This window comes from Trachinotus anak, unplaced genomic scaffold (genome assembly GCF_046630095.1).
Source record: "Trachinotus anak isolate AG129_WGS33_773 ecotype Australia unplaced genomic scaffold, CSIRO_AGI_Tana_v1 ptg000021l, whole genome shotgun sequence".
In the NCBI taxonomy this organism is placed as follows: domain Eukaryota; kingdom Metazoa; phylum Chordata; class Actinopteri; order Carangiformes; family Carangidae; genus Trachinotus; species Trachinotus anak.
This window is the reverse complement of record NW_027273872.1, coordinates 4262433-4286659: the sequence shown is the minus strand read 5'-3', so window position 1 is coordinate 4286659 and position 24227 is coordinate 4262433. Positions and strand designations below refer to the sequence as shown.

Genomic DNA, 24227 nt, shown 5'->3' with positions numbered 1-24227 from the left:
TCACCAGCAGTGACAATGCTGTAGAACAACTCCCAACTTGTCAAGTCTCTGGGAGCCACGTTTGAAGATGTCCTTGGGCATCTGCTGATGTGAATATTGAGCCTGAATGTTAATTCAAGGGCATTAGTATCATTCTCAGGGGATTTTGTGAATGATTACCAAAATCCATTTATGCATACTCACATCACGTCTAAGATGGGTATAATTGGACGTGAGGAGATAACCAGGTTCTTTGGGGTGATATCATGATGCTTAAAATACCTTTAATTACCTTTTCTTCTCATGTTGTTTCCTGAAGGCATCCCCATCTACTTAATTATGATTATGGCCTCCCTTGAGTGAACAGGTGAGAGGATTCTGTCTGTGTATACAACACGTTTGGTCTCAAACAAGATAAACAAATCACCTCTGATAGTGGATGAAAAGAATGCAGGGGTGGGGGGGGGTCACTTCTGTGCCTATCCACGTAGGCTAATGGAACAACAGATCTGCTGAAGAGTTTGGACACGGACGAGACCGGCATGTTGCAGAGCAATGTGCTGCTGTTTTGCCTGTGACCAGATAAATCATTAGATATCTAAACCTTATCGAGATGTAGCACTGGATAAAGCTCAGATAGCCTGTTGACGGGAGGTGGTGAGTCAACAGCTCCTCCTATTGAGCACAACAGCAGCTACACCTCACACGATCATTTTTCAGCCAGTGGGCCAGCACTGGGGGTGATTTGCATTGACAGCGGGTGTATGGCCATAGCACCGGGGGCCCTGTTCATGCGGGTTTCTGTTTCAATAAAAGCTGCATGGTCCTCGTTAATTTATGTATGCATAAAAGCTCCTAAAATTGACTCTATTTCCAGGGTGCCAGTGCTGCAGCACAGCTCCAGAAACACTTGCCTGCAGGCACTTGGAATGACATCTTAGAAACCAAAACTATGGAATATTAAAGCTAGAACTAAAGAGATTTCTATTTCTTTCAGGATTATTAGTTTGGCAGGTAGCAAATCATGTTTTGCACAATGTTTTTTTTGTTTAGTGCATTTTGGTATTCTTGGAAAATTGCATGCACTTTTAGCCTGAATGAATGACAAGTGTTGGAATAATTGCTTTACACTGTGCTCTCTGGGGTGTCTGGGCACAGGATATTAAGCTGCAGATTTCAGTGGAGTATGACACACAATGCATCTCATTGTTACTACTCAATCTCTCTCTCTCCTTCCCTCTCTCTCTCCCCCTCCTTCTCCTTCCTCCCCCCTCCTTTAGATAGAACATCATACAAAGAAGGAAAGAGTTGAAAGCCCAGCAGTGAATGCCCATAAGGTATTTGCACCCCCTAAGCAGTTTCTAGCACATCAAATACCTGGACCCTAAAGTTGAGAGGAAGGGTATGAAGAGGAAATGGCAGAAGTGAAGTCTCCCTCTGCACTTTGGAAAATGTATTCGTGGCATTCTTCCAAAAATCGTTGCCATTTAATACTGTTCACTGGTAAGAAAATGTCTCGACCACAGATCCTCCTGCAGTTGGGTCCAGCAGTGGTATTTCTGGCCCATTAGATGGTGAAAGCAGTGGGCCTGATCAGTGTGCTTGATCTGAAATGCCAGCACTGTGCAGCTCACACCAGGTTAGATGGGATTTTGAAACTCTCTCCTAATGAGCGATGGCCACTCTTCATGCTGTTATTAATCGAGTGACCTTAAACAAAGACGAATTGCTTTGCACCAACAGCAATTATCTGCACAGTGGAAACTTATTTAAGAAATGTTTATTTTTAGACATGATGAGTGAGTTTGTTGCCATGAATTCTGTCACATGTTCTGTGGTGTTAAACTTTAGTCCAGAGACACTGATTCAAAGTATTCATTACATTTGGCATCGAAGTTGGCAAAGCAACCCCACGTGGTGTTTTCTGTTAAGTGACTGTGGGATTTTCATTAAGTTCTCATTGAACTGCAAACACCCTCAGGCCTGCAGGGATGCCTGGCACCTCAGGAGGTTGGCTAGTGTTGTATGTGAGTATCTTCTGCTTGAGCCTTAAGGGACAGCACACTCACGCTGACAAAACCAGGTCTGTGTCCATGAAATAAATATGGGAGGTAACAGAACTGATATGCAGAAAATCCTTTATCATGGTATATGTTCAATTTTATATTGCAAGGTTGATATTTATGATATTGTAGCACACTTTCTGAGAAGAGAAATGTGTCAGAATACAGTCTATACAGCCGAAGAGACTGAATTAGTCTAAATGATTATTTACCTAAAGCCAGAATAGAAACAGAAGATCTGTCGATGGCTCTGACGAACAGAGAACTCTTCCTGGAGCTGCATCTCCAAACCAGGATGGATGGAGAATATCTGATGAGCTCACTGGACCTGGACCCTGAATCACACTGAGGGGTTTGATCCGATGAACGCAGGAGGTGGAGGGAAGCAGGTGAAGCTTGTCAACACAGCACTGAAATGACAGCTGAAAGCAGCTTAGAGAGGAATAGTTTTAGTCCCGACAGCCACACGACTGGCAACCAGATTTTACACTGATATCACATTGGTTGACGTACACAGCCACAATCAGCTGATTAAGATAACTCAGTTGACAGCGTGGGAAATATGCATAAACATATGTATTGAATTTGAACTTTGGCTTATGGTTATTTCGCAATCCTCATCTGTAGGCCGATTATAATCACATCCCCGTGGTGTTTTCCAGTAGTGCTGAACATCTTGACAGTAAACAAACTACTTCTAATATCGTCTCCAGCCAGGGACTGCTGGGTAACGGCTGCATGAAGAACCTCTTCGTTGTTGCCTGTCCAGTAGGTTACCTGAATTAGTTTTTAGTTGGGTAATAAATTTGCAACTGAGTGTATAGGCCTAAAGCTTGTTAACTGTGCTTTAAAGCCAGAGTGGACTGATGGCTGTGTAATTTATTCATTCTGGAAAGTAAATAGATTCCACTGATCTGTAAACATATTGCTCTTCATTATCACTTGGCTTATAGTCAACACAGTAAGATATTATAGGAATGACTAGTTTTTATGTGAAGTTGATTGATCAGTTGGCAGCTGTCGACTACATCGGCAACATAAACTAGTTCTTTCAGTAGAGATCAGCTGTCAGTAAATATTTACACCCACTAACTGCAGCTAACTGTTGCGTGGCTAACTGAACTAACAAACTAAACTAGCTAACGTTAGCTTGCTAATACATCACCCATTTAAAGCGAACAGTAAAATAAATATAAAATATAAAATATTAGCAACATCTGACCTGAAACTTGATAAATGAAACGAATAAACCTTATGTTACTAATATTTAACTACTTGCTAGTAGTCAAATATAACTTAAATATAACTTATGACTTTACGTTTGCTGTTTCAGTTACCATGGTGACCTGCTTAATTTAAAAAGGCACCACCTTCAGGCGTCGAATTGCAGCTAACAAACCACAAAGAAAGCAGACACTGCTGGACGTGTAAGTAGGCAATTGTTTGCTAACACATTAGCCATCGCACTTTTATAAGATCATAATACTTGTGCTTTAAGTTAAGTCATCTTCAAGGAAAAATATTCCAGTTTGTTCAGTTATTTGGTTTATAGCCTGTAAAACTGACCTTTCGCTTTACTTTTTGTAAAATGCCAATTAGCATATGTTAGCATGCTAAAGCTAAATTGAGATAGAAACATTATACCTGCTAAAAACATTTAAGTGTTGTCATAATGTCCAAGTTAGCATGCTGATATTAGCATTTAGCTCAGATTAGCCCACTTTAACCAACAGCAGCCTCACATTTGTTGTCTATTTTGTCCTCGGTCCTAGCACAACATTAACTAATATAAAGGGAATAAAAAATCTTTAACTGTTTACAGAAACAACATAGCAGCAATGTTCTCATGATTTAAACCATTTCAGTGCCAGCCAGATCTTGTAAAGGACCTACAGGAGGTACAAACTATAAACATTAATTTTAGGGTTGTGTGCGTGAAAAAAAAAAAGAATAAACTTTAACAATCAGCATATCTGAACTCTTAAAAAAGGCTTAAAATAAAAATGCTGTTAATTATCATTGCAGTAATACCAGTACTACACTGTGAATCAATGTACAGGTTGAAATCATCTTTTGCTGCAATCTGAATGACTCTGTGGCCTGTGGGTCTGTTCATCTTAATGATAATTTGTTATAATTGCAAATAATCATTTATTTATTAGTTCCCAGAAAATATGAGGAGGCTTTCTAACTGCAGTTACCCTGGATGAACCATGAAACAGAGTGTGTCATTGTCATTAAAACTGCATCAGTCTTCAGTTAATGTCTTTTGATTCCTTGCTGCACAGCTTGATCAATATCCCAAGGATACATTATGGCAAAATCAACACTGACAACCCTTGAGCTTTCACTCAATGCATGACTGACCCCTTATTAAAGCTGATGGATTGTCAACTTGTGAGCTCTGTTCCCCAAGTTACTGTCAGGGATTTTGTAGTTCCTCCAGAGATGGAGCAGCATCTCCAGTAGGAAGTATATAATATGTTGTATAAGATCTCAAAACCACTGAGTGTGTACAGTGTTCATGTTTTCAATGAGGCAGATAACTCAGTAGAAGTTAGACACAGTTGCTGGGACATTTCTAGTTTTTCATCCTGTGATGAAAACATCAGTAAAAATAATTTATTGTAAGTAGTAATGAAACAATTAACCACCAACCATTTTAATGATGCCAAAAAGTCTTTGCTTCTCTTTTCTCAAACATGAATATTTGATGGTTTTCTTAGTCTCATGTCACAGACAAATTAAGTTCGTTAATTTAGTAGGTAGGTTTTGGACTTTTGGTCAGGAAAGAAAAGCTTCTGCATGATTGCATAATTTGCTGATATTTTATAATATATTTTATAACATTTTATAACATTTTAAAAACAATTAATTGATCAGCTGAGAAATTATCATTAGTTGCACTCCTACTTGGAAGTTATATAATACTGCATACAAGCCTGCTTTAGAAATTAATCAAGTGATCCAGTCATGTTTTATGAGTCCTCCCCATCACACTGATTAAAACTGTGGAGTTCCACATTCAGATATCTGACCTTCTGCGTGATTAATGCCAAGTGTCTCCACCTTTACAATAACATGAGAAGTCTGCTGTATGTCAATTTCCTTGGATACCCAAACCCTGCATAATTGGCACCGATCCTCTTTGTTGCTTTATAGAAATATTATCAAAATAACAAGAAACCTGCACTCTAATAACTGCCAAGTAATTAGAATGTGCAATTCTACTGGCTGATTTATGAATATTAATGGCATTTGACAACTCTCCACAAAAAAACAAACAAGCTGTGCTCTGCATTTGAACATTCAAGGTATCATCAAGGGAAAACCATTTTGCAAAGAACAGTGAGCTTACCTTTGAAATATTGTGAACAAATAGCTATTGGCAATGTAGTTTGCATATATTTTGCTGTTGGCTGATGTATTTTTCTTACTCTTGTGGATTACTGGTCACATGTAGGCAATCTAATGTCATGGGAAGACATTTCTGTTGCAGCCACACAAGAGTTTATTGTAGGAGTCCTTTTTGTAGGCCTTCCATTTTGTGTCCTGATTTGATATGAAGGAGCTATTTTTTGGACCGTTTTGACTCATTAATGTTTGGACTTTTGTTGCTTTCCTGTTTTACTTTGAAATTACTTCCCTTGTGTGTCTCGTGGTTGTTTTACTTCCTGTCTTTGTCCAATTTCTACATTGTCTGACTCGCCCTGGTGTGTTTCATCTGTGTCCTATTATCCCTGCCTCCCTTGTGTAATTAAATCTTTCTTTCTTTTGCCTGAATTTTGGATTATTTTTTAGTTGAGCATTTTCATCATTAATCACCCCCTTTTGTGTTTGTCTGCATTTGGGTTCAGCAATCTTCAAACGTAACAGAACAAACTGGCTATAATGGACCCAAAAGACACTTCTTCTGACAAAGAGCTCAAATAACTTTCATACACTTTCATACTTCTCTATCATGAGGGTATAGGATATTTGTGGGGGGTACAGAGAGGCAGCTCTAAGTATGGCACAGAGGGAAGAGTGTCCAAGAGACCCTGCTTGAAGAGTTTGTTGCCTGAATGGCTTTTGGACTTTGTAAACACCCTAAATCTCCAGCCAGTCTCCCAGTCAGCTAGCATTGGGCCTCCAGCAACCAGCCCCAGGTTTCTCAGATGCCCAGCTATCCTGAGCCTCTGCTGCACAGTTATACCAAGCAACTGCTGTCCAGTGACCAGGAGCCTCCCCTCGACCAACCTGACACCTCATCTAGTTCGCCTCTTTTCACCACTTTTTCCCTGTTCCTGAGTTGGTGGTCCTGTGCAACGTCTCACCTGTTCCTGCATCAAGGGACTTGGTTGAAGTCACATCTGTTCCTGGCTCTGTTCTTGGGTCGACCACCCTGTCTGATGCCTCACCTGTTCCAGCATCGGGGACATCTCTCTTGTTCCTGAGTTGGTGATCTTGGTTGACACTTCGTCTGTTCCTGAGTTGACCAGCCTGGCAGACGCTTTAACCTGTCCCAGCATAAGGGGTCCTAGTCGACGTTACACCAACTCCTCATGTCCTGTCAGTGGTCCGGCCAACACCAGCTCCTCGTGTCTTGTTGGCAGCCTGGCCAACTCCTGCTCCTTGTTCCCAGTTGGCCATGTCGCCGTCTCCTGATCCCCAATTGGCGGTCCAGCCGACCCCTGCTCCTCATAAACATTAGTGGTTTGGCTGACATCTGCTCCTGATCTCCAGTTGGCAGCCTTGCCAGACTCCAGCTCCTGGTTCCAAGTCTTCTGCTCCTGCTGACCCACAACCAAACCTCCAGTCGGCTATCTCTGCCAACATCCAGCCTGGCCTCCAGCTGACCACCTCCAGCTCTGCGCTCCAGTAGTACTATCCCATGGCCTTCAGCAACCTGCAGCACTACTGGTTCCAGTTGCCTTTCCTGACCTCCAGCTTTGTTGTCGGTCTCCAGAGTTGTTCTGTTTGCATCGGTGGTCTCCAGGTCATCCCCCAAAGTTGCTCCACCTCTCTGGTTGTCCTCCTGTTCATCCTCCAGATGGGGCTCTCCCTGCAATGCCGGCCTCCTGCTTGCCCTACCAGAGAGCAAGTTTGTGATCCCAAGCCCCACTCCTCTACTCAACCCCTGTTAAGCCCTGGGCTGTCTGCTTGAGGCCTTTTGCTCTGCTCCTGCTCCTCTTGTGCTCCCCAGCTCCTTCCCTCTGCCTCTGGTCCGCTTGTCCCAGTTCGTCTGTTGAGTTTCCCAGGTGTCACTAGTGATTCTGGTTTTTGTTCCTGTGTTTTTGACTGGATTTTTGATTATTTCTTAGTTTTGCTTTGCCTGTTTTGTAAATTGGTTTTCATCACTAAATTACCTTTTTTCTACCTACCTCCCTTTGTATTTGTCTGCATTTGGGTCCAGCAATCTTCAAATGTAACATTTTACACCTATATTCAACAATCACTCTCATAGAAGAGGCAGAGAAACCAATTTATTTCGGACAGTAGCCTCAATATGCTGTAAATAATGGAAATGTCTTCCCCACAGCAAAGTTCACAGCATGGTAAAGGACTATTTGAAGATATTATGTCAGGACTGTGCAAAGTTGAAAAATTCCAACTGTAGCCATAAAAGCACCATGTCATAAGCTCAAGTCATCTTTGTGTAAATTTCAGGTGTCTGGAGGTTTAGATTGTGGAATCATTTGCAGCTTAGATACATTCATACATGTTCTGAGTAAGTGTGTAAATCAGTGACACTGCAGGGCTTTTTAAATCATATAGCACTAATAGAAAAGAAAAAGTTGTATGATCACGCTGTTCCAGACTTATGGCTTAGCAGTTATCATGGATGTCTCAGGAGATTCAGAGCAGTGATTGAAGAAGTTCAGCAAGCTCAGTAAAATGAGAGTCTGTCAATGATTTTCTACACAATTTCATGCATTGCTTTTTTCTGTCTGTTAGTGGTGCAGAGGGGGCTGCCAGTAAGATTGCATCATTGTATTAAGTCATATAGACACTGCATAAAAAATAGAGGCATAGAATAAAAATTGTCTTTATATTTGCCATTTGACAGCACGATTATGGAGAAACTGCTAGATATAACTTAATTAGTTTCTTGTCTCTCTAGTCAAATCTTAAAGTCCTATGAATACTTTATGGTGTAGACCTCTGTTCAAAAGCCTTTTGCAAGCAGTATGCATTACTGTTTTGTTTTGCTTGTCAATATGAACTTTTCTTCAGTTTGATTTCATTAGAGACACTGGTTGAACACCCTGTAAGGTACCTCACTGGTGTAGGGCTCAGCATGAGTCAAGTCCCATCAAACCTTCTGCAGGTTTGTGCATGGCAAACGGGTTTACAACATGTAGAGTTTATCTAAATATAATGCTCAAGGAGATATGATTAAACACAGTACTCTTCAACTTCAAACATGGTATTTAATATAACTTGACATTTAATTATGTTGTTCACAGTGGATGTTACACTTCCTGAGGAAGTGTTATTTCCTATTACAGTGACATCAACAGGAGGAGCTCTAAACCAAACTACAAACTGTTGATTTGAAACAGAGTTTTAGCTGCTTTGGACTTCATCCTCTGTAGAGGTGGGACAGTATTCATTCCTCATGTAGACAGTGCTCTTTCTAGATGCTCTGCTCTCACACTCAGTGGTGATTCCTTACGATGAGAGAGATCAGATATGTCTATTTCCATCCTCATAAATGATGCAATAGAGTCCTTATGTATTTTTCTGTGTGAGTATTCTTTTACAATTTTCAGTAAGTTGTCTTTGTTTGAAGAAATGCAGAAATTTATTTTGGGATCCAGGCAGCAGTCCTTTCAGCACCACCATCAGTCCAAAGTTCAAGCAAGACTTTTGCCTGTAACTGTCCCCTTTCCCATGTTCCTTTTTGCCAACCAGCTAAGAAGCATATGTTGGCTTATCCTATTGAAAGTAATTTGGCAAAAAGGAGTGAGTGAGCATATCTATCTGCATTGTTTCAGCTTTTTTCGTGATTCTGCTCAGGGTATCACTGCACCTGTTACCACACATGAAATGAAACCTTCTACTGTTGATTGGAGACAGATTCACTTCTTGAGGCTTTTTTTTTTTTTTGCTACTATTGACATAAGAAAATTCAGGAGCACAATTTGGATAAATTAAATAATCTCCCTGGAGCCACCATTATTCCTTATTACTTACTACTGTTTTATGTTTCGTTCAAAATCTCATCTAGTGGGTGTTTATTCTTCATAGCTTGGTAAATTGGACTTAAGTTATGTGATATCAATTTAGTGAAAATGGAAAAAAGATATTTGTAGAGGCTATTCTCCACCAAATCACCAGTCTGCAAAAGACGATTTGCAATAAAACAGTGACATAGTGGACAGAATTTTATCCTTATTCAATAGAAAGATTAAAGCATTCAGAGCCCACATATTGATCTTGATGTGATATGTAGAGCACATGACTGATCATCCCAGTACCACAGGCTCAAATCCATAGTTAAGCATCAATCCTGCATAGCTAAATATAACATTTAAAAAAGTTGGTCTCATTCAGGAACCACAATTCAAGCATTTTAGAAGGTTTTGCTGGCTTCTAATAGGAGTGAGCGTGTAACTAAAACATTCCTGTAGTTAAGGTATATTCACATAATTTATTGGAGACCATGTCTCTGTCACATGTCCACGGTACTTTCTCTAATAATGAAAGATTGCTAAGTGTGCAAACAAGCCTCATTTTACCTGTATGCCATGTACTAAGCTGGACGTTCTTTTGCTTGCTGCTAAGTTCCAGCTGTATTGTTGTTCTGGATTTACTTCATGTTGTCGATTGTGTATGTTCAAGGCATATAAATTGCCATTACATAACTGCTTTAGCCCATTAAGGGGTGTCAGTGTTGTCTTTTGTGTAGCCAGCTGGGCTTAAGGTCTTTATCATTTATGCGAGGACCTGTAGAAAGGATTTCCTATTCATCTGGCAGATATTGCTCCAGTCTAACTCATCTGTGCTCCTGTCAACCGAGTAAACAAAGCATGGTTAGGATGTTGAAACTCTTCCAGCCAGTGACAGCATTATTAGCACCAGCAGCACAGCTTGATAATGGCAGGCTATCACAGCATCTGATGCCCCTCTGTCTGCTGTTTCCTAGTGTTTCTATTTCTTTTTGTTTGTGACCTCCAAATTTTGAATCCTTGTCCCCTGTAGGACACACTCTGCCGTTTGGGGTTTGACTGACAAATTAAAACTTATAAAAAACTTAATTTATGAAAAATGATTGTTTCATTAGATGCAAACATGAGTCCAGTGAGATTGAGCTTCTTCACTTATATGGGTTGGGGCACAGAGAGACTTTTATTATGACAGAATATGCAATGCAGGTTACCTATGAAGGTAAATATGTTGCTTGCAGAATATAATGCAAGAACTTGTAACTCTTATTTTTCACTTGTATGAAATATTCACAAACATGTGAGCTGAATTTAAAGTTTCTGATGCAAAAATCAGATTTGTGATTGTACTGGACAATGGAAAAATAAATGAAAATGGTAAATAAATGTTGGATGGCAAGTTTGCAGCTGTCATTGAGTTTATGTAAATATCAAATGTGCGCATTTGTGAATATTCTGTGATTTAACATTCACAACACAGGTGTGTGAATATTTTCTGTGAGTGAAAACTTCAACATACAAGTTCACATTTTTATTGCAAACCTTTTTTCTCTGTGACTTCAAATTCAGCATACGTGTGTGAACTCGCATTTTATTTCACAAACTCTTGCATGTGTGCAAAAATCTTATACCATCTGAAACTGTCAGATAAATGTCATTTTCAGTAAAAAGTACAACATTCCCCTCTGAAATGTAGTTAAGTATAAGACTGGCATGAAAAAAATAGATTCCCAAATAAAGTACAAATAAACTCAATTTTGAACTAAAGTACAGTCTGTACTTGGTGACTTTCCACCTCTGGAACAAGTTATAACTCATCACAAAACACAGAGGACTCTCTATGTTTTGTGATGCCTTGTCCTCAAGGCACAAGCAATGACATCATTTCCATTTCATTTTTACTGTTTGGATCATGAATCATGATTAATCATGATGAATGATTAATTCAAAGCATAGTTTGTTACGGGAAGAGGCTCAGCTGCTTCCCCCTCATTTCAGTGCTTTCATCTTTATTTCTTGTTCTTGCAAATATTGATTTATTGAGTTTTTCTGTGTATCCACAGGTGGATGCAGAGTAGTTCAAATAAATATAGCACAACAGGTTGAAGGAGTGACTGTATTACATCAGGCTGTGACCACACTGCAGAGTATTACTCTTAGCCCCTCCCCAACCCAGTCGCCAAAACCCTCCCACTTAGTTCAGCACGCCCATTATGGGTTTGGTGCAACAACCACAACAACATAATAATAATAATAATAGTAATAATAATAGTAATAGGACCAAAATACATCTTATTTTACTCTGAGCCCTCTACACCTCTCAGGTCGTCAGGTGGAGGGGCCGCTAACTGTGCAAACTACCTCCATAATCCATAAACCTCCATAATTAGACTTATCTGACTTAAACCACCTTTAAATTCAGGGTTTTTTTAATTTTTTTATTTTTATTTCTTTTTTATGTTGTGCTCTGCCTTTGAATGAAGCTTAAATACTCACAACGAATCATCTTGTTTTCCTTTCCTATGTTTATTATCTTCGTTCTACTTTCTTTAATTTGCACTTATTTATACTTTTATTCTGTTTCTCTCCTTTCTTATGTTTCTTATGTACCTGACATGTGCATACAGCATTTGTGTATGTAATCCACACACACATACAGACACAGACACAGAGTGGTGTTGAATATCTGCGGACAGAGAGAAACAACATCCGTATCGGGAGCCGGACCCGTCAGCTGTCAGTGTTAAAGCGCAGAGCGGGCAGCCAATCAGATTCCACCGCCGGAGCGTTTACTTCCTCGTCATGATTCCCGTTGCCATGGTGCTTATTCAACGGCGACTGCGCAGCACCGTCACCGGTTGGCGGAGCCGCTATGACGTCAGGATGACAGCGGGAATTCCTCTCCCTGTGCGGCTCCGTGTGACGGTGAACCGGAGCTTCAGTCGGTGCTGTGTGTGTTGTGTTATGTGTTGTGTTGTGTGTTGTGTTGTGTGTGTGTGTGTAGGAGGGGGGGGGGGGGAGCAGCACGCATTTCATACACGTGAGCCGCTTCCTGTCCGTGTTTTCATCTCTTCCCGCGGAGCGAGAAGAGAAGTGGAAGAGAAGTTTAGGTTTAATGTCACAACTCGGAAACGAGAAACCATGGTCGGCTGCTTCTTCACCGGCACTTCCTGCTCATAAACACAAAACCTGAGATCCGCACTGCCGCCAAGGTGACCCGAACAAGGCCGGCTTCAATGTAAGTGTAATGTTAATGACAGCTGGAGCCAGCTAACATCACTGATTTTAGCTATTACCAGTACAGTACACCTCTACAACACGGTCGCTGCTGCTAGTAATAGTGGTAGTGTATAAGTGAGTGAGTAAACTAACCTGGCAATAGTTTGTAATGGTTTGAAGTTTTGGGCAAAAAGTTTTGTTTGTCACTTGAAGTGCTGACCATGTAAGACCGAAGTGACCCTCACAAAACTAGTCTCCTTAGTGAGGCAGTATCTAAGATCTTTTATCTTTTTAGAAATGTGACAGGGTCTGTATTTTTTAACATTACATTTGCTAATATGGGTAAATTCTTTGTGTACCGTAACAGCGCTTACTAACTTTTTATGCCCTAACTTTAAGTTTTGCTTTTTTGTGTCTTTGTCCTGTAACAGTTGGTGCATCCGTCTGTTTTTTCACATCAAACACAAACAGTGACCTGCTGTTTGTTTTCTGTTTCTGTCCAAACCTACCTGACAGGTTAAGTTACAGTTCTAGGCATCCATGTTTAGTTTGATTTATTTAATTTGGTCGCTTCCTGGAATAAAGGGCTAGAAAATTCCTGACTGTCGTGAATGACGAGCGGTTTCTTCCCTATAGAAAGCTCACAGTAAAGTAAAGTTCACAGCCATATGACAAACTTCACGTGATATAGGCACTGAGAGCTGCTGAGGGAAGCACAAGACATCTTTTCATGCTTTTTTCTCAACCCCAGAGTTTGGCTCCCATCGCACTTTTACATTGACGGTGACTACATGTTTCTCACAACCTCTTATGTGACTCTGTTTGTGTGCCCACTGGGCCATTTGTATTGAATCTAATCATTGACAGTTTATGTGGACAGTCAATCTGCACCCCAGACCGAGTTAGGCTGACCTTGTCATGAAGCTTTGCCATTGAAGGGATCAGTGACAGTGTACGGACATACTGGCAGCTCAGATGTCTGCTCCCGAGCTCCTGGGGCTGCTGGCAGGCCGTCTTTAAATAGATAAGCACTTTAGTTGAATGGTAGAGAGGAGCTGTGACCTGTGAGCAAGGTGATTTCTCAAATCTATCAGCATCTCACAGGGTGATTCAGCAAAAGACTGTTCTTCTGAAATAGTTCTCTGGGTTGGAGGAGGACGGAGCAGGCAGATTACAGTGTTTTATTCACGGGCTTCCCACTGAGAGGTTAGCAGAAATCTCTGGTTGGGAGTGTTTTTCAGAAAAAAATAAGTTATTATCACACCATTCTAACAGATTGTTACCACTGTGAGAAGATGTTGTTCAGTGTTTTTCAAGTTGCAATGATTCGTGAGCATTCATGATTTAGTCAATCCAAAAAAATTTATTGGCAACAATGATGTTTTTTTCAAGCAAAAATATACGAGTTCCTGCTGCTCAAATGTGAAGATTTGCTTTTCTAGTATAATATTAATTTTGGACCATTGGTCGTACAAAACAAGCAAATGGAAGGTCATCTCTGATGTAATAAAACATATTCAGATCTCAGAGCTCTTTCATAAGCTGATAACAAGCCGTTTTTTCATTGTTTCTAAAAACTAAACGTGCTGGAGTTAGGGGAGATTTGTCTTTAGCAGGATTACCAGGCACCACTGTAGTTGTTTATTTTCAGGCTGTTATCATGCATGTGATATGTATTTGTGGCTTTGCTGTTCTCTCCCCAGAGGGTCTGCCATGTTCCCTGATGCCCTCGAAGCAGTGGGGCGGGTGGAGGGCCTGCCACTGTCCTCCCCACAACCGTTACCAGAGCTGGAGGAAGAGGAAGCAGAGGCATCGGTGGAGCGGGGGCCAAAGAGACGAGGACGCTACAGGAAAAGCCTGCAGCTTTTAAAGCCCTTCAGGATAACTCACAAGTAAAGAGAATTGTATTTAAGTTCCTGTGGCGACTGTCTGACTGTGAGCCATATAAAGGCAGACATAAAACAGGCACATTGACAGACAGACATCCGTTTAAAGACACACATAGACACAAAAATTTACATTCACTGTGTTTGCTGCCGGCCCTATGAGCTAACTGTTAGGGAGTAGCAGGAGGCCATGATAAGGGATGGGAACTTATCCCCCAGCGACAGACAGCCCCGTGTTTGAACATATGCCGGCTGATAAACTGCCCCTGAACTTTTTTTTTTTTTGCTGCTCTCTCAGATTTCTGTGAAGAGCGTGCAAATTACTGTTCAAACACTGCAGGCATGATTCACCTTTCATCGACTCTGGCGAGCAAAGGCGCCGCTTCTCTCTCAGTGTCCGACGTGGGCCTGCTCCCCCAACATAGCACCTCTGTGTGTGCCTGCACTTTTAGACATCTCACTCATTTCCACGTCGTCTTCTCTATTCCAGACACCAGCACCCAGTCGATAACGCCGGCCTCTTCTCATTTATGACTCTGCACTGGCTCTCCCCACTGGCACTGAAGGCCTACAAGGCGTCCAGCTTGTCTATAGATGATGTGTGGGGACTGTCTTGCCATGAAGCCTCTGAAATCAACTGCCAAAGGTGAGGTAATTGTTGCACTACTGAGGTTTGTTTGATAAAAGTGACCTGCAGTATTAAGAAAAGTCTATTTGGTGCTGACACTCAGAAATCCTAGAAAACTATAGTTGAGGTGAGACCTGACATGAAAAGGGTTTGTCTGAAGGTGAGGTTATACCACATAGGAGTAATTTCTGAGTTGTCAGATTTCTTTTTTTTCATAATGGATAAATTCGACACGTCAGATGCAAACATTATGAAGACTGAAAGTGGGTCCTCAGGGCTACAATATGCTGTAGTGCCCCTATTGATTCCACCTACCACATTGTCTACCCTGTTGCCACCAAGTTCCCATTAAAGGACAATTGTGGTGATGCTCTATATTTTTCTTATTGTCAACAAATCCCAACCAATAATGATTTGATTCCACTAATAATTGTTGCTGTCTGCCTTGGAGCTGCATTGTTCATTGTCCAAAAAAACTATTAAAAACACACCAGTAAGCCTCACTGTTTCACCAGGTGACACATTCCTTCATTAAAATGAACATGGGTACTGTAGCTCATTTTGAGTTGATCCTATGTACAGGATGTGACTGCCATTCATACACTCTTGCACATCAAATCAACAAACAAAAATAGCCCCCAACATGTCCACTATTTACTCCTGTTTGAGGAAGCTTTGCTAAAAGCTGCAGTGCCCAGTTGTTTTCAGAAATTACTGAGGCTTATAAGTATATATTTTCTGCACATTTTTAAAGAATTACATTCTCAGTAGAAAACAGTGACGCTGAGAGCCACACACAGAATTTAAAAAATGCTGAGAGACAGACTAGCGTGAAGTTGGTTTTGGTATTTTTGTGAGATTAGTTGACATGTTCAGACTGCTCATGGCATCTTCACTGATATGCTCAGACACCTGGAGATCAACTAGCTCTCATTTGCTGGAATGCTACCTTGTCCCAGGTTTTCTGTGTGTCACTTTGTTTGTGTTAACTCATTGAACTCAACTTTTTTTTTTATCAAGGATTAGTACAGTGTAAAACAATGAATAAAGTTCTCAAAACAACATTTTGAAACATGGTATCTCTACAAGACGGGGTCTCAAGATTATCTGACAACTGCAGGACCCGCTCTAGTTGATATTGTACATAAGTGGTGCAAATTCCCTCACTAATTTACAGATAATTAAATTACTAATTAACCTGTAGTGAACCTGGGACTTATTTGGCCCCTGTGTAGTTGCCTGCATTGGCTGGTTGGTAAATGGTGATGCAGAGAAAGGTGAAAAAGTAATGTTTTTTGTTTCAAGCACCCAGCTGAGCTTGGTCGTATCAGGGCGTACTCAGGTGAACTGATCTCCACCATGTGACTTCACTCTCACACTGTAGGATCCCTGAGATTGTTTTCCTTTTTTAAACAAATGTTGAGAAACCTCCCCCAGCTCTCTATGTGAACAAGATAAATGTGGTGATAAACCTGGTCAAGCGCACTGCAGAAAGAAACAAAAAAACAGGTTCAGGTCCAAGGTTGCATTCACAGTATTCCCAGCGTGAGAATAATCAGTGATGAAGATGTGATTGCCTGCCATGTAAACAACTGTCTGGGATTTTGTATCTTTGCACAGCATGAGGTTTGTCTGTGCAGTGAGACTTAACTAATGAATGCTCCGTCTTTCTGGACCAATATAGGAACATTCTGGCGGGATGGGAGGCTGCTAAGAATAGCAGGGATTAGAGATTACAGTGAGAGTTAGTGCCTGACTTGGATGGTTATGTCATTAACTCCTCTACCTGCGATGCACCGTGTCTCCCTGTCCCATTCAGTAGCTGTCACTGACTGGAGCAGACCATGAGATTAAAGTCACTGTTTGCCTGCCAAACTGCAGCTTGAGAAATGCGCTGTAGTAAAGCACTAATTCTATGAATGAACAATACAGACTCACAATAAGATTATTAGGGGGCATTTAGTGTTTAAGTGCTCACTGAAAAGAAAAGTAGTGCTTTTCCCCATTACTCACATTCTGCCGAGTCATGAGGCCATTACTCAGCAGTATAGAGGGGCAGACTATTTGAGGAAGTTTGCTCATGTATCTGGTGACAACTGTGTGGGTTGTAAATAACTTGTTCTGCTTAAAGGCTGTGGCTTTGGGCCTGGGGCTTAGTGTTGTTGCTGCTTTGTTTGAGTATAAAAGCACATAGAAGTGAAGGAGCAAAGCAGCGCAAAGCTATCACATAGGCGTGGCCGGTAGATGGTATGCATGAGAGGGGAGGGCTTTATTTTGTGTTTACATAGCAAGAACAGTTATGCAACCCTGATGCAAAGCAAAGATGGTGGAGAGAAGGGGAATGGGAAGAGCACCCTGGGAGAGTTGACACTTGTTGGTGCTCAGTGAGGTGCGAACCTTGAACGCAGTGTCCTGGCCAACACGCTCTTGGAACATCAGCTTCGCCTGCCATCTGGCAAACTGAGCCGATGGCTGTTAGGAACATTTCAGTCATGTTTAAAAGCAAATCATTCCTCCTTTGGATCCCATGCTGTTGCCCTGGTGCTCTCATTTCCATTCATCTGTGTGACTACACACTTACTCAAAGGTTTGCTATTGTATGAGCTTTTAATCTTATTGTTATTTTATTTGTAGTTAATTACATATGCCCTCTTTTCCTCCCTTTGAAACTGATCTATACTAAAAATACACACAACTTTGGACATATAGTGTATTAATATTCACCTTTATTTAGGTACAAGTTAATATGGAAATAGACGTTGCATCTCCAGTGACTCAAGCTGTGCTCTATCCAGCTATTGGGACGCAGTTAATTGTAATTTCTTAGATTCAGCGCCATTGACTTCAAGTAGTAATTACCAGGCTGTTTGAGAGTCTGGTTGGTTTAATGTTCTGTCTATCTCTGATACGTTTTTAATAAAGTCATTAGGGCGTAAATTACTTTCTGCAGCTGCTATGCTGCTGCTTTATAGAGTCATTAGCCATGATGCATTTGGCCAACAAGATATTTTACCCTCTTCAATGGGCATTAGGCAATGATACAAGTACATTAACACATCTTTAACATATTTGGTAGTACCTTTCTCAGTCTAATTATGTGATGCATCATTCATAGTATATTGTGGGTCACCTTTACATTATTATCAGCCTTGCTGCCTTCATTTTTCTTTTGTGGTTTTCAGCTGCAGTGATTGCCTGCCAGACTGTTTATATTCCCCACTGTGCTTTCGGGCAGTCTGATTAATTGGAAGCGCAGCTCTACTGTTTTTAATCAACTTGATATAAGAAAAAATAACAATAAAGAGAGTATTCTTTTCACTTATGATTATTTTGCCCTTCAAAAATGCCAACTTTTACATACAATTAATTGGTACCATAACACTTTGTGCAGCATTCATGTGCAAAGAAGTGTGAAAATTTGTTTGGTCGACTGTTGAAAATCATCATTCTTGACTTAAGTTTATTAATGTGATGATGTTTGCTTGAGCTCTGTCATTTTGAGCTTCTGATTTCTTCTTCCAGGCTCGAATTTTTGTGGCACGACGAGCTAAAAAGACAAGGGCGAGAAGGGGCATCCCTGACAAGAGTCTTCTGGAGGTTCTGCAAAACTCGCATGCTGGTGGCCATCTTTTCCCTCCTCCTCACAATGGTGGCAGGCTTCGTTGGGCCCGTGAGTACCGTCCAAATCCTACTTTGCCTTTATATTCTGCTGATTCGGCTAATATGCCTTTCAGCATGGTCGCTGGCTTGCAGTCCCAAGTCCGGATGTATTTTCTGAAAATCACTTTATCCCGTTTCACGCTGGTCTGGAAATTGAAATGAAAACATACTGGGAGATTACATAGCCTTAGATAGTGAAACCCATATTAATGCCATAGATTAGCTGGTTTGTACCCAGTCATGCTTCGGTCCAGAAATATGCAGTCTTTTTTGTTTTGTTTTTTCTTATCTGCCACATTTTGGCCTTAGATTTCCTTCCAAAACATGCAGATGAGCATCAACAAAGCGCAGCTATTTTTAAACATTCCTTATCATGATTTTTAAGTAATCACCATAAAGGGTAATTATGCTTGGAGTTCTGGGTTTGTGATGTTTTGTTGTCGGCCCCTTTGTTCCACATGGTCTAAGCTGTTTATTTTGGTGTTGTGTTATGTGTACACTGTGTGCCTGCTACTACCCACAACTAATAGCATTAACTGGATTTAACTCTTAGACAATGACGCATTTGTCTCACATTCTTGTCTGATTTAATGAGTGCACTTGCTGACACAGCATTGTTGTATATATTCTCTCTGTGGATTTATCAGTTTTCAGTCTTATTTGACCCTTCACAAAATGTTGTTGGTCTTTTCATGGAATCTCAATCAGACCCTTAAATTACTGGCTGTCTGTGTAACCAGTCTTTCCAGTTTCTATTACTACTTTACTCATATGGTCTCTGATCTATTGCTGTATAATGTTATCTTTCATCTTTTTTTGTCCATCTGGTCCCTGCCCTGCTTATCTCTCTCTATGGCATTTCCTTATTCCTGCCCTCTCTTTTTCATCTCCATGTTTTTTTCTCCTCCTCCTCCTGTCCCACTTTATCTCTTCCATGTTCCTGATTTTTGTTTATATTTTTTCTGCTCATCTTTGTTCTGTGACTATTTCTGTGTGGTTTTCTTTAATCTCTTTTCCACTTTGTACCCTTTCTCTCCTTTTGTTCCCAGGCGCTCCTGGTTCGAGCTCTGCTGGAGTATTCCCAGAGTTTAGAGACCTGCGTGCCATACGGCCTATCTCTGGTCGCTGGGATATTCCTCATGGAACTGAGTCGCTCCTGGTCTCTGGCGCTCATGTGGGCCGTCAACTACCGCACTGCAGCACGCCTCCGTGGGGCAGCTCTTACTTTTGCCTTCCACAAAATCCTCCGCCTGCGCAGCACTAAAGACATCGGTCCAGGCGAGGTAGGTGGCGTAACCCTGGAGGGGACTCATCACCAAATTAACAAAATCATCCCTCACTGCAGGGTACCACATGCAGATGATTGAGATGGATTTAATTTCCACTCTTGCAACATTCCTGCTTAGATCTTGACAAATCCCACGGCCTGAGGGAGGGGAGGCTGTCTAAGATTAGTCATTACACAGCTTAAGAGGAATCATTGTCCAACAAGTAAACGTAGGAAGGGCAACTCGATTTGTGAAATTGCTTCTATAGTCGTATTGGCGAGATTTCAGTATGAAGAGGTTTATTCATGAATGATTTTTAATGTAATTTACATCATCAATCACTGTCTCTCTACCTAGTTGATCAACATCTGCTCCAGTGACGGCCAGCGCCTGTATGAAGCTGTGTCAGTGGGCTGCCTCCTGGCCGGTGGGCCCATAGTGGGAATACTGGGTCTGTCCTACACAACATTTTTCCTGGGCCCCACTGCTCTGGTGGGGTCGGCCATTTTCATCATCTTCTATCCCACCATGGTACGACTTCAGCTAGAACATCTGAAGCAGGGAGACAAAGGATGAACTAAGTTCTGCTCAAGTCTGGAGGCTTTTGTGCAATGTACTACATACAGCATACATTTGTTACACAAAGTAGAAAAAAATTAAACAACACACACAAACAACGATCAGTGATTTTATTGCTGTCAGCAACAGAGCATAGTTTCATACCTTTTATAAAAATGTATGCCAAGTAAGTGGCAGTGACATGCAATTTCATTATATACATTTCTTAACATTTTACCAAAAGGTCATGACTAGAGACAAGACTTTCTTGTTGTGTCACTATTTCCTGAGCTGAGAACTTTTAAAAAATTTGCTTAGTTGAAGACACAGATACTCATCACTTTAAAATCTTCACACTAATTCAGGCTGTTGAAGAACACATCCAGCACTTTTTAAAAGCATCATAACTCTTGGGCTATCAATCTCCTGTCAACTTTGTAGCTGTTATTTTCAAATTACACTCAGTCTAAGCTGAAGTCTGACAGGCAGAGACCCTGGTATTGATGTGAAAAGCATTTATCACTCTAGTCCCCCGGGCAGGTCTGCAGCACAGCTAATGTGATTGTGTCTGCTTTCATTTCCTCCCCTGCCACTTATTTTCTCTTGTCATCATTTCCTCTATTCCTGTCTGGACAGATGCTCGCATCAAGGCTGACGGCGTATTTCCGCAAGAAGTGTGTGGCGGTGACTGACCGGCGCGTGAGGCTGATGAACGAGATCTTGAGCAGCATAAAGTTCATCAAGATGTATTGTTGGGAAGATGCCTTTGCGCAGAATATTCACAGTGAGTGGCTGCCATGCTGCCCAATGACTCAGCGATATCCTCATACACTGCTCACTTCCTGTCTCTGGTCAGGACCAGATATTTCTTAGAAATGCAAACCTTGTGCTGTTTAGTGCCTTTATCAGACTTTTTATTCCCAACTCTCTCAGAATAAAGGGTCACCTCATTTTAACACCTGTCACTGTTGTAAATTAATGACTAAACAGTCAGTTAATCACCTGAAATTAGACTTATCCTTTTAGTGAACTGGCAAGATAACCCTGACCCTAAATCCATTTTCATTAGGTTGCTCTTTTTTAATCTTTCCCTGTGCCATCATCTATAATCAAGACCAGTTTGAATCCCTTGGCTTCAAGGTTAATTTGCAAGGTGTCTGGGGCCTTATGATATCTTGAATGACTGTCAAGGCTACTCATCCATGAATTAGGGATGGCCTTTTCTCTCGAGGCCCTTGCTGTAGGTTGTGGATAAGGATCATTTTCCCCTTTTAATCATGCTCCAAATTAGCCAGGTGGGGCTCGTTTTCACTGCCGTCCTGTGATTACTTATTATAATAATAATAATTAATTGGCATTCAGCTGAATGGCCAATGAGTCTTAAGAGTTACAATGTCATTCCCCTCACTTACTATTGTTGTTAAATGGATGATCACAGCGTTTTTGTCTGACGCGTGTGACTTTTGCTTTGTAATCCATGCAGAAACACACATAGCATCCAATGGGAATCCCATGGAGAGTAACATGTACCAGGAGGGGGGAGCTCTCACATTTCACACACGCAGTGCTGCTGGGGCTGAATTAAGGATGCTTTTTGTTCCAGTGTTTGCACCCAGTGAACTAAGTTAACAAAGCAGCTAGCGCGTGCTTATGTGAGATACAAACATGAAGGAGGGGGGGCAGGATTTGGGCATTAGACTTGGACAGTTATCAAGGTTCAGCAGGTTTTGAAGCCCCTTTCATACCATGTATGGCTGTGAGGCCCTTGTCCTCCCTCTTGTATCTATTTCTGTCTACTCGCTGTGTGTTGGTTAGTGACTCTTATGGTGTTGTTGACTGAATGTTCACTGGAGAACCCGTTGGGAGTCACTCAACCCTTGCTTTTTTTTCTCTCTCCCTTTCTGCTCCTCGCTGCCTTTTTTATCATCTCCCTGTTTCTTATCTCTTCAACAGAGGTGCGATCTGAAGAGAGGGGGATACTGGAGAGAGCTGGGATCGTCCAGAGCCTCACAGTGGGCGTTGCTCCTATCGTGGTGGTGATAGCTAGTGTGTGCACTTTCACCCTACACATGGCCTTAGGCCACGACCTTACTGCAGCTGAGGTATTTTTTATAGTCACCATATCACCTCTGTTTCCATTTGGGTTTCACCTTAACCAATTTTTGTGTTTACAAAGTTGTGTTTTTAAAGTTAATGTGACAAGAGATTATCTCCATCTGTGATGAGAATTTACAGATTTTTGTGCATCTAAACAAAGTGTTTCATCTATTCATCTATAAGTTGTATATTGAGATAATTTAATTAACTTTTACAGGTGTAGCACCAAGAAAATCTATTAAACTAATAACTGTCTGTAATCTCTACACACCCTGCCTTAGGCCTTCACTGTGGTTGCAGTTTTCAACTCCATGACCTTTGCCCTTAAAGTCACACCATTGGCTGTGAGGTCACTGTCAGAAGGTGCTGTGGCAGTCAAAAGATTTCAGGTGAGAAATATAGACACTTCTGTCAGCCACACCGGTCACAGAGCCATGTTTTATTTATTTACCTAGCTGGTATGAATGTCATGTGATGCATCTCATTTCTGTTTTGACACACAGTTAAAACACAGAGCAACATCTCACTTGTTAAAATGTGCATACACTTTATGAAGGTCAACAGACTAAAATAAACCTAGAGAATGTGTATGGGGTATGTCAGCGGGCACTGCTCAGAACCAACAAAAAGGTGCTCCTGTTGATGCTATAAACACATCCACCCACACCACATACTGAGATTTTCGACATACTTTATTCCAAACACATGGTAAATGTCACACATTAGTGAGAGATGGTTTCACAGAAGCAGTCAGGGTTAAATAAGCACTTCTGCCAAGGATGCACCAAAAGGCTTGAGCTGCTCTGTGTTTTGCATTTACACCGTGCATAATAAAGGAATGATGTTCTCAGTGACAGTATTTCTGGTATTGTTATTAACACTGCTGTCATCACAGCAGTGCCAGTATCTCCTGACATAGCACAACCTCATGTATGGTAAACCACATGGTTGTTTTTTCTTTATCTTAGTCATGCACAGAAGGAAAACAGAAGTCAGCTGTTGCAAGTTGCAAGCTCCGATTTTAGACATTTTATGTCGTCACGATGTGTGGTTGGCGCTCAATGTCGCGTAAAGTAATCCATTGTGTCCGACTCCGCAGAGGCTCTTCATGATGGATGACAGAGAGGTCGTCCTGGTCAAAATGGAGGATCCGAGCAACGCAGTAGAATTTCAAGATGCCACACTGGCTTGGGAAAAGGCGCGTGCTCCAGCTGCAAAACCGCCTCCCAGGAAGCGAGGAGGGATGAAGCGTGTGCTGCGCAGGGAGAAGCTTAGCCTGTACATTTCCACAGAGGACGACAAAGGAAACAAGGAGGCTCCCAATGCACAAAGTCTTCTCACAAACATGGAGCAGGAGAGTCCACAAAGCACCATCTCCTCTACTCAAAGCATACGACCTCCTCTGCACAAGACCCTGCACCGCATTGACCTGCGCATTAAGAAGGTAACAACACAGACATACATTAAGTGGATTAAGGACATTTACCTGCTTCGTGTATTTCCCACAATGTCACTGTTTCTTCCCTTTTTTAGGGTTCGCTGGTTGGGATCTGTGGAGGTGTTGGGAGCGGAAAGAGCTCTCTTCTGTCTGCTCTGCTGGGACAGGTGAGATTCAACTGGATGTTTAACTAGATTAATAGATTTAAGTTTCCCCCTCAGACGGACACATACATGAGTAACAGCAGCAGAGATAGATTTAGTCTTTTTGAGGCTTTCGT

General features: G+C 41.4%; 1 protein-coding gene across 2 annotated transcripts in view; it reads left to right on the top strand.

Annotated features, from left to right (window-relative positions):
- Positions 1–3374: 3374 nt before the first annotated feature.
- LOC139605781 (ATP-binding cassette sub-family C member 5) overlaps positions 3375–24227 on the top strand; it is a 33263-nt gene continuing 12410 nt past the window's right edge. Inside the window, exons 1-11 of one of the 2 annotated variants that reach the window (XM_071457559.1) lie at positions 3375–3469; positions 14116–14304; positions 14789–14944; positions 18449–18596; positions 19636–19869; positions 20212–20385; positions 21049–21196; positions 22366–22514; positions 22791–22898; positions 23609–23953; positions 24043–24114. In XM_071457559.1, coding sequence (XP_071313660.1) covers positions 14126–14304; positions 14789–14944; positions 18449–18596; positions 19636–19869; positions 20212–20385; positions 21049–21196; positions 22366–22514; positions 22791–22898; positions 23609–23953; positions 24043–24114 — 1713 coding nt within the window. In that variant the 5' untranslated portion in view covers positions 3375–3469; positions 14116–14125. Of the gene's footprint in view, positions 3470–12290; positions 12432–14115; positions 14305–14788; positions 14945–18448; positions 18597–19635; positions 19870–20211; positions 20386–21048; positions 21197–22365; positions 22515–22790; positions 22899–23608; positions 23954–24042; positions 24115–24227 lie in introns of those variants that run through there. The other variant, XM_071457558.1, reaches the window with a different exon arrangement.